The sequence below is a fragment of the Denticeps clupeoides genome, chromosome 8 (genome assembly GCF_900700375.1).
Source record: "Denticeps clupeoides chromosome 8, fDenClu1.1, whole genome shotgun sequence".
Lineage (NCBI taxonomy): Eukaryota > Metazoa > Chordata > Actinopteri > Clupeiformes > Denticipitidae > Denticeps > Denticeps clupeoides.
Genome location: NC_041714.1, coordinates 3,765,398 through 3,776,233, shown reverse-complemented (window position 1 = coordinate 3,776,233; position 10,836 = coordinate 3,765,398). Strand labels below are relative to the sequence as shown.

General features: G+C 43.0%; 1 protein-coding gene across 2 annotated transcripts; it reads left to right on the top strand.

Annotated features, from left to right (window-relative positions):
• Positions 1-650: 650 nt before the first annotated feature.
• nfkb2 (nuclear factor of kappa light polypeptide gene enhancer in B-cells 2 (p49/p100)) lies at positions 651-10,740 on the top strand. Of its 2 annotated transcripts, none has more exons than XM_028988333.1 (23): positions 651-1,019; positions 2,622-2,664; positions 2,748-2,829; positions 2,917-2,957; positions 3,156-3,254; positions 3,350-3,501; positions 3,719-3,831; positions 4,620-4,778; positions 4,866-4,970; positions 5,056-5,141; positions 5,987-6,125; positions 6,229-6,369; positions 6,489-6,614; positions 6,703-6,844; positions 7,096-7,210; positions 7,319-7,526; positions 7,625-7,794; positions 8,431-8,533; positions 8,620-8,840; positions 8,921-9,014; positions 9,109-9,275; positions 9,666-9,777; positions 10,355-10,740. In XM_028988333.1, the coding sequence occupies exons 1-23, from the start codon at positions 1,003-1,005 to the stop codon at positions 10,432-10,434; spliced, it is 2,715 nt and encodes a 904-aa protein (XP_028844166.1). In that variant the 5' UTR covers positions 651-1,002; the 3' UTR covers positions 10,435-10,740. The 2 variants fall into 2 exon arrangements, with proteins under 2 accessions (XP_028844166.1, XP_028844167.1); XM_028988334.1 differs by lacking the exon at positions 651-1,019 and adding an exon at positions 1,707-2,411.
• The last annotated feature ends 96 nt before the right edge of the window (positions 10,741-10,836 follow it).

The window sequence follows — 10,836 nt, the reverse complement described above, 5'->3', positions numbered from 1 at the left end:
ACTATAAAGGAAGGAAAGGGGGGCACAGTGTGGTATGCATAGTGCAAGCAGATCAAAACCAACCATAATGTGCAGTATTGGGTGCAAATCCAAATAGCTGTAAATGTGGATCATGGTGTCCACTGTGAGACAGTCCACTGCAGTTGGGTGTGATGGGTGCATTAATCACCCATGAAAGGCGCTCAGGGAGCAGCGTGTGTGGACGATACCTTCCTCAAGGGCATCTCGGGGCACCTTGGTGCTTCAGAATTTGAACCTGTAAGCTTTTGGTTCCTTCCCCGTTAGGCCATCCTGATTTGGATACGGTGGACTTCATTGTAACCCTCCTTAGATACCATGTGGTGTGTAGATGACAATCTGTGAAAAAGATCTGACTCTGCACCTGTGTGTTGATCAGGTAGATCTACCCCCAGACTCAAGCCTGGAGAGATGTGTTCCTAATAAAGTGGAAAATATTATGATATTATGTCTTGTTACCCATATTATCGATTCACGTTCGGTTCGGCTGACGGCATTCTAGGTACTTCATTTTAATTGCGTGCACCTTTGTAACATTTATTGACATGGCTGATCTGGTGGGCGGGGCCGCGTCGCTCCGGACCAATCAGAGTCTGCCTCCGGTACCACGTGTCTGCGGAAATCCCCTCTCGGTCCGGGGCTTTCCAGCTGTTCTGCGCTCCGTGCAGCCCGGTCACGAAGCGGCCAACACACCTGGACGTGAGCCGCAGGAACCTGTTCTCGCGGGAGTGACTTATTTAGTGAATTATTCTTTTAAATAGTTCGCTCTGGCTAGTTCGACAGGTGAAACGGTAAGGCGCTGCTTTAGTGCCAAGAAGAAGTGACTCAGTGTCCGACACGAGCTGGAAAAACCCGCAAGTGCTGGCGCTGGCTGTGCGTGGAAAGAGGGGAATCACGGCCCCGAGAAGCGACTAATGCCCGTTTAAACGCCCTCCTCCCTGCAGCGGCAGAGCACCAGCGGCCGGCGAGCCCGCCACACGCACCATGTCCGGAGCGCTGAGGTACGTGCCGCCCGCCCGCGATTCTCATCCAAACTTCAGGCTGGAGATAAAGTGACGAGTTGTGAAAACTCATGTTACTCATGAAGAGTAACTACGTAACTGTTGGATTGTGTGTTTTATGGATATTTTAAATTATTCAGTAGGCCCCCAACGCTAAGGTGACTATGCCAGACATCTAATAGCTCCCTGCACAGACCTTTATTTTTTGGTATTTTTAAGTATTAGTTTTGTTGTGTTATCCTACACAGACTTATTTTTTGGTATTTGTATGTAGTAGTTTGGTTGGGTTATCCTACACAGACTAATTTTTTGGTATTTTTATGTAGTAGTTTTGTTGTGTTATGCTACACAGACTTATTTTTTGGTATTTTTATGTAGTAGTTTGGTTGGGTTATCCTACACAGATTATTTTTTGGTATTTTTATGTATTAGTTTTGTTGTGTTATCCTACACAGACTTATTTTTTGGTATTTTTATGTAGTAGTTTGGTTGGGTTATCCTACACAGACTTATTTTTTGGTATTTTTATGTAGTAGTTTGGTTGGGTTATCCTACACAGATTATTTTTTGGTATTTTTATGTATTAGTTTTGTTGTGTTATCCTACACAGACTTATTTTTTGGTATTTTTATGTAGTAGTTTTGTTGGGTTATCCTACACAGACCAATTTTTTGGTATTTTTATGTAGTAGTTTGGTTGGGTTATCCTACACAGACTTATTTTTTTGGTATTTTTATGTAGTAGTTTGGTTGGGTTTATCCTACACAGACTTATTTTTTGGTATTTTTATGTAGTAGTTTGGTTGGGTTATCCTACACAGACTTATTTTTTGGTATTTTTATGTATTACTTTTGTTGGGTTAAGCACCGGAAATCCCTGAATGGTTGCAGCCACTCCTCATATTCGGCTGAAATGTTGCACAATTCTTCAGCACCGTCCTGAACAATTAGGGGTGATCAGAAAATGCACAGTTTGCCGTTGATTTGCAGTAAGAAAGAAGAGATGCTGGGATTTTTTTTTTATTGAGATGCCATTGCTGTGTTGGAAAAGCATTTGTCCGTGCAGCTATGGGGTTCTGTGTTGGGGGGGCAATCCCTCGAATGTCGCTGGGATATTCCCCCCCCGCGCAGTGAGCGGAAAGGTGAACGTCTGTGAGTTCGCAGGAAGGATTCATTTGCATAAGACACTGATTGTGTAAATTTGTGATTAGTGATTCTGTATGTCTGACATCAGTGGCAGCACTGAGCCGGTATTCTTGGGGCTTTCCTCTCTGTTTTTTTTCTCTGACCCACTTCCTGGAAGTAACATCAGCGCGAGGGAGGGGGAAGGAGCGGCCTAGCACAAACATCCCAGCTCAGCCGCCTGAAAGTGAAAGCAACTCTCCGCATTGCTGTAGGAATCGCTCTTTGTTTTTTGTGCCATTTCGTTGCTCTTTGGAATCTGCAGCCGGATTTACAAGGTTGACGTGGGGAAAGGTGGTTTGTTAAAAGTTCCAGGCTCTGCCTTGCAGTGGTGGTGTCAGGGCTGATCCTTCTGCTTTTTTTGGAGGCACAAATACTCGCCTGCTTGGCTTCTAATCCTTCTCATCACCGCACTTTTCAGAATGGATGATCCCCAGTGCGCTATGAAGATATTTGACACTGAGGTAAGGAGTCTCCTGTAATTAAGCGTCAGCAGTGTAGTAATCTAATTTGATACAGTGTTCTAAAGGATTATTCTCCCTTTCAGCCCTATTTCATGGATTATCAACTCTCCTATCAACTAATGCAACCTCTCGATATTAAGAATGAGCCGTATGTAACCGAGACGGGTGAGTTTGAGCTTCAGATGTGCTGTTCACACACAATTACAATATTATTGACACATTAACACCGATTAAATTTTAATCCCGTTGCAGTTGATGGTCCATACATACAAATTATCGAGGAACCAAAACAGGTAGTTTTTGTATTATAACATCCTTTTTAATGAGTTTTAATGATATTTGCATATTTAAACTGGTTTAAAACTATTCCATTTCTTAAAATGTGTGTGCATAAATCAAAACACAACTGTTAATACGTTTTTATTATGAACAATGACCCAGAACTGAGAAAAAAGTAGAGCTGTTTTATGTTTGACTCTTTTTGCGATCAGCGAGGCTTTCGATTCCGATATGAATGCGAAGGGCCCTCTCATGGTGGACTTCCCGGAGCCTCCAGCGAGAGAAACAGGAGGACGTACCCCACTGTCAAGGTGACTTGCAGCTCCACATGACTTGCATGCGGTGCCTTTTGTCTGTTTGTAGTATCAGCATTGAAGGCTCACCACATCCTGTCTGTGAAATACAGATATTGAACTATCTGGGCCGTGCCAGGATTGAGGTGCAGCTGGTGACCAACACAGACCCTCCCCGCGTTCACGCTCACAGTCTGGTTGGGAAACAGTGCAATGAAAATGGAATATGCACCGTGGATGTGGGACCTAATGACCTCCAGGCACAGTGAGTGCAGAGAAAGTTAAAAAAAAATGTTGTCAGTATTTCTGATCGCACTGAAATAAGTAAACCGTTGCTGTTGTTTAGTTTAATGGTTTTCTCATCACAGGAGTTTAAAAAATCTTAGTTTGCTCTTTTAAACTAAACAGTCTAAATTCATGTTTATGAGTAAATTGTGTTTTTTACTTTATTATAATGCTATGGCTTTCCTTTTGTCCCGCAGGTTCAATAACCTGGGCATTCTTCATGTCACCAAAAGAGGTGTGACTGATGTCCTGGCCAAGAGACTCAGGATGGAGAAGCGAAAACAGAAAGAACCCGGCTATCAGTTTACTGGTGAGGGTGGTGCTGAGTAGAATAAATTCACTTTGGTTCAGATGTCAGTGAAGTGATTTTCATTGTGAAACACTGCAGCACATCACACGGTGACACAACAAAATGTGTCCTCCGCTTTTAACCATCACCCTTATTGAGCAGTGGGCAGCCATGACAGGCGCCCGGGGAGCAGTGTGTGGAGACGGTACTTTGCTCATTGTCACCTCAGCGTAACCTTGGCAGACCGGGATTCAAACCTTCTGATTACGGGGCCACTTCCTTAACCGCTAGGCCACCACCAGGGATTGTTAAAAAATTATTATCTTTGAAAGGAATTTTGGTCATTTACATTTTTATTCTAACATCAAATAAATAGAAAATTTTGTAATGGAGGTTTCAGGACCTTTGCCAACTTAAACGTTCTGAAAACGTTCTGCCATTCATTTTCTAAAATGGCAACTGCAAACATCATTAAGCCACATGGCGGAATGCCAGGTCAGACAGTGAAAATCCTGACAAATGCTTATGGCATAAGACTAGACTCAACATTTTTTACTGCATCGTGTGTTCTGACGACATTGTATTTACAGTGCTCATAATCTGTGCACAGATTACACAGTTGACGACACCTTCACAACATGACAGGGTGTTTATTTGCATACAGTAAGAAGATATAGAAAGTAATTATTACACCCTATGTGCGTCTAGCTGATGAAGCTGACTCACAAATGCATGTGAGGATGGATGATGCAGATCATCCTAGAACACAACTACACCTCACTCTCTTTCTTTTGCTCATGACATCACAGAAGCGGAAGACCTTGCCATTGTGAATGAGGCCAAAGAGCTGGGAAAGGACATGGATCTCAACATTGTGCGTCTCAAGTTCACCGCGTACCTCCAAGACAGTAATGGAGGGTTTACCAGAGCTCTGAAGCCTGTTGTGTCAAACCCCATCTATGACAGCAGTATGTGTCCTTCTCTGAACTACTAACTGACTTCTAACCTCAGTTGTTTATAGTAAGAAGTAACGATTCTTAATTTAATCCTCCTAGAATCTCCCAATGCGTCCAATCTGAAAATCTCTCGCATGGATAAGACCTCTGGCTCTGTACTGGGCGGAGACGAGGTCTTTTTGCTCTGTGACAAGGTGCAAAAAGGTGGGCAGTTGTACATTACTGAGAGCTCAACTGGATGGATGATCGTGATCACAGAGCGCTAATCTGAATGTACCCTGATTTTCAGATGACATTGACATTCGCTTCTACGAAGAGGATGGGGAGGGCTGGGAGGCCTTTGGAGACTTTTCTCCTACCGATGTGCACAAACAGGTATGTTTGGAATTCAGTGGATGTGGTTTGTGTGATTGTTCACAAGGGCGGATAAAACATTTATTTCATATATTTTTCAAACACCAGCCAGTTTTCTTAACAAGAGAATATAAGTGTAACTTGTAGTATGTGTAGGGCTGGGCAAAGTTATTTTTCTTTGATAACAATTCCATGCTGGTTCCTGACCAAAATCAGTCAAATACATTAAACAGTAATTTTCTGCTCACATACAAAGACTAAAATATTGGTCACTGCTCTATGTCTTTTTCTGCCTGTGATGAAGGACTGATACTTTTTTCAGAAGTTTTATTACATTGTTACATTCTAGTTTCTTTTTTTAACATGAATCGGATGGTGCAGCACACTAGTGGCAAAAAGCCTAAAAGACGTCTTGTCTGTGGCGTCTTGTGCTGGGAGGTTACAAAGCTGTCATACTAGATACTATTCTATACTAGTGACAGTACTTAGAATGCAGTATACGTGGCGTGGACTTAGGCAAAACAGATCAAGGTAATGGTTTCATTATGAAAACACATCAGCTCTAATGAGCATGTGCCAAGTGGAATTTTATCTTGCACATTCTCAATTTTGGTTGCGACCCGAGTCAGGTTTCTGGCACTGCATTCTCCATTTTGGCCTTTTGTGGCAAGTAACAGACATCTAGTCACCAGCAACTACAATTCTCCACACATGAACAATTGTGAAAAAATGTAACAATTTACGGTTCATTTACTGTCATTGTCGGTGTATGTATGTCATTTGATGGCATTGAATATAGAATTAGAGTGTAACTTGCCCTTTTGCTGCATCTTTCTTTGTTTCTGATCTCAACTCTCCCCTTGCAGTACGCTATCGTGTTTAAGACTCCGGCGTATCACATGACTGAGATCGAGCGCCCTGTCACCGTGTTCCTGCAGCTGAAGAGGAAGAAGGGGGGAGACTGCAGCGAACCAAAACAGTTCACATATGTGCCTCAAGTTCAAGGTAAACCCGCTTTGCAATTTGCCAAAAACAGTATAACAACACATTTTCATGTTTGTGCATAATCCTTCTTTTTCTCTCCTCTTTCTGTTCCGTGTTAAATCAGATAAAGAAGAAGTCCAAAGGAAAAAGATGAAGCCCTTGCCTCACCAGTACGACCATTGGCCTGGATCACAGGGTGGAGCAGGAGGTGCAGGGAGAGGAGGTTTCGGGGGCCAAGGAGGAGGGCTGGGAGGAGGAGGAGGAGGTGATGGACTTATACAAATTTATACTTTTTTCATCTTTAACAGGCAGCTCGGTTTAAACATGGTATAGGTATCCCATCAGTATCCCATCAGCTCAACGGGCCTTATTTCCATTCTGCAGGCTTCAGGTTTAACTCTCAGATTGATAACTCTGGATTGTACGGTGTCTGTGGTGGTCCATTTGGAGGAGGCCTCCACATGTCAGCAGCAACCAGCAACTTCCCTCAGCAACAGCTTCTGAGGATTGGTGAGCATCAACATGCGCGCAGCAATGTATAAATGATTGTGCTGAATAGTTATTTAGAGAAATAACTCGTTTACCCTGTTCTCTCTAGCCGCCACGCTGCAGACCAGGGCCAGTACTGCAGCCAGGTGCACAGCTCGAGCTCTGCTGGAGTACTGTAGCAGTGGGGACGTGCGCTTCCTGCTGGATGTGCAGAGGCATCTGTGTGGAGTCCAGGACGAGAACGGAGACACGTGAGTTTTGGACAGATCTGTTTGTGTATATATATATATATATATATATATATAAGTATATGACTTAACAAATCTTAAAAAAAATCTTTCTTAAGAAGGTTTTTGTAATTTTACAAATTTTACAGAAATGTCTAGATCTTTATTTAAACATTATCTGCATTTTGGGGGTTGAAGGTTTTCCTTTTTTTCATTAAATTACAAAAGTAAAATGACATCACATATCTCACATATTTCTTTGGAACCTCTCACAGGCCCTTGCATATGGCGATCATTCACCAGCAGCCTACAGTGGTGCAGCAGCTGCTTCACTCCATCAGCAGAATTCCACAGCAGAACATCCTCAATAAACTCAACAACCTGGGCCAGGTAAAAAGCAGAGGAGGCTGATGGGAACTATAACCTGTCTGTGAAGAGTCTGATGACAAGTAATGATAAGTCAGTCTCTGCATCAGTGTTTGTTGTTTTGTCCCTCAGTCGCCACTGCATCTGGCTGTGATCACCAAGCAGACGAAGGTGGCAGAAGTTCTTCTGAGGGCTGGCGCTGACCCCTCGTTGCTGGACAAAGGCGGGCGGACTGTGGTTCACCTGGCTGCTCATAGTGGGGATGAGGTCATGCTGCGCCTTCTGCTGAGTCACCTGGAGGAGCGGCACAGTCACCTGGTCAACACCGCAGACTTCGCAGGTGGGTGGCATTTGTGGCTGTGGAGGAACAGTTCACGTTTGGGGGAGAAGAACATCCAGGTCTGTGTCCTAACAGCTGCCATTAATCTCTGTGTCCAGGACTCTACCCACTGCATCTGGCTGTGCGGAAAGGAGGCGAACGCTGCTTGCGGTTGCTGGTGGAGGGCGGAGCCAAGATCAATGCCCAGGAGCACAAGAGTGGATTCACCTCCCTGCACCTGGCAGTCAGAGACAATCAGTTCAAAGTGACCTGCACCCTCATCACTGAGGTAACAGGCCTCCCAATGAACCAATAACTCCACACACGTAAATAAATGAATTTAGTAGAGTACAATTACACAGGACTGGGAGAAGGGAGTATACCCAGTATATTTCAAAAGAAGTTACACTTTTTTTGTTGAACCCATTACGTTCATCATAAATTGTTATACCATAACATACCATATTTATTTATAAAGCACTTTAACACAACAAAGGAGCTGACCAAAGTGCTGTACATAATTTTTTTTTATTTTATGAAACATGCTACCATATTGCTAGCAAATTAAACCAATAAAGAAAAGCAACAAGTTCATAATAATGATAAGATCATTATTATATTTATTAATCAGAATTATGTGATTATATGAAGGCATTATATTGACTGGATCTGATTTTTGCGGTGGTCACAACCCCCGTAAGTCCTGTGCAAATTACGTGCCTGGTCTGTGAACTTTAGGAAGCCATTTTGTGTTCTTGTCAGAAACACTTTGACGAGCATTTTCAGAGTGCTGTGCTTGTGTGACTCGTGTCTTTTTCCAGAACAGGGCCTCTACCTGAGTAATAGCGGAATTGCTTGTGTTAGAGTACTGAATGTGCACTTACTCATTCCTGGATTACTAACTCCAGACTTCTTCTCCCCCCAGCTAAAGGCAGACATAAATTTGTGTAATTTTGGCGGGAACACCCCACTCCACCTGGCCGCCAGCCAGGGCTCCCCACCTCTGTGTTCCATGCTCATCGCTGCAGGTGAGATACTAGTTCTCATTGAACTATTTTACTGTATAATACTTAGTTTTTTTTATAATATAACAAGCTCCACCTTCATTCAACAGGGGCCAACAAATATGTGGAGAATGATGAGCCACTTTCCTGTAGCTCCGCCTCCTCGGATGATGAAGAAGGGGGCAAAGACGAAAAGAAAGAAGAGCAGGTGGGGGCTGAAGAAGCTCAGCATGTACAAGCTGTGTCGTCCTCGCTGCAAAAAGTGCATCTTAACCCCCGCAAGAGAACAGCTGCTGGACACACACCACTTGACCTGGCTAGATGTCAGAAGGTAACAGACAGAGCACACAAGAATCTAGGACAGCCAGAATTTTCATTTTCTTCAACTGCTGACAACAACATTATTTATAGGTGAAAAATCTCCTTGAGTCCAACAAAGACAGTCGATCAGCGGCCAAGTCGAGCCATCATGAAAGCAAGAGGATCAAACAGGACAGCGAAGAGGGTAAGGGACCAATGATCACTTCTTATCATGAACATCCCCAAGCCGTCATCCTTGCTCAACACTTACCCCTGTCCCTCCCGCCTCTGTCCTGTAGGAAGCACCCAGCAGCTGGATGGCGAGACTCTCAGTAAGCTGTGTGGGATCCTCAGCCAGGGTCACGTACCCTGGAGGGATTTGGCGGAGAAACTGGGCATGCTCACACTGGCACACCTGTACCAGGAGAGTCCCTCACCATGCCAGAACCTTCTAGAGAATTACCAGGTGAGTAGATGCCTCTTTTCAGTTTTAGTTTGGGGAATAGTTTGATGGCGGAAAGAAAATGTAGAATTTGCATAGCAGCCATATGACCTTACGTGTTGTATGGGTCTGGTTACAAGCATGTAGTACTGTAATGCATTTGTACCTTTTCAGTATTACTTTGTCGAGGGGAATAGTTTGATGGCGGAAAGAAAATGTAGAATTTGCATAGCAGCCGTATGACCTTACGTGTTGTATGGGTCTGGTTACAAGCATGTAGTACTGTAATGCATTTATAGCATTTCAGCTTTACAATGATGTCTACAAATTGTATTGTAACTGAAACACACTCATGAAGGGTTATCTCCGTCAAAGCAATTGATGAGCTGAATTACATATCTTTTGTGTATCCAGCTGAGTGGTGGGCCAATGGAGGGGCTGGTGGAGGCACTGCAGTCCCTGGGTTTGAACGAGGGAGTGCGATTGCTGAGGGAAACACAACCCAGAGAGGACAAACACAGTACAGGTAGGGCTCATCGACAGCTTTTCCAATCACCAATCTATTATCATCTAATGACACATTACACATTAAACATAAAAGCCTGAGAGTATTGTGGCTGTTTGTGCATTCTGGTGCTTTAACTAAAACATGTTTTTTTAAAGACTGGTATGTATGTAGAATATTTCTTTGTTGTCTTTAAGTGCTCATGCATTTACTTGTCAGCCCTTGCTCTACAGGTTTTACACACCCAAAGCAGTGTAGTTCACAACAGTGAACTGTTGCTGTGTAGTTAACAACAGTTCAGACATAAAACCAGAAGACCCGGGTTCGAATCCCACTTACTGCCATTGTGTCCCTGAGCAAGACACTTAACCCTAAATTGCTCCAGGGAGACTGTCCCTGTAACTACTGATTGTAAGTCGCTCTGGATAAGGGCGTCTGATAAATGCTGTAAATGTAAATGTAAATGTACACAAAAATGCAATCACAATCACATAATTCTTTATCTGGTGATTTTAAAATATCTAGTTATTGTTATTGATATCACACAACTGCACTCTGGTTATTATGCAAAGTTTTAATATATTTATTTCTTCCATAGACACCACAGTTGACAGCGGCTTTGATAGTCAGATGTCAGTAGAAGAAGGTGGCACAAATCCTGCAACGGCAACATCCTAAACAAGAGGACGCTTGTTTTTTTGCAGAAGCCAAGGACAATCAATCACCGTGACTGCTTTCTGTTCACATTCAGTGTGATTCATCTTCCAGACATCGCACTGAATTCAGGATCTCAACTTCTCACAGACCCATGCAGAGTGTTATTATTTATATTCTATGTTGAATATACATTTCGAAATTCTAGATGATTTGTATGATACCAGATTATGTGTGTTGTTCAAGCTTTGGTGAGATGGTAATGAGTGACTTTTTGTGTTAGAATGCTACTGTGTGTATGCTATTACTTAATACAGAATGTGTTATTAACTCTCATATTTCCTTTCATTTTCTTTTTACACACATTCTGAAGAATTGATTAGGAAGCATCACATTTGTGTGCTTTAAAGACATTTCCAAAACTTA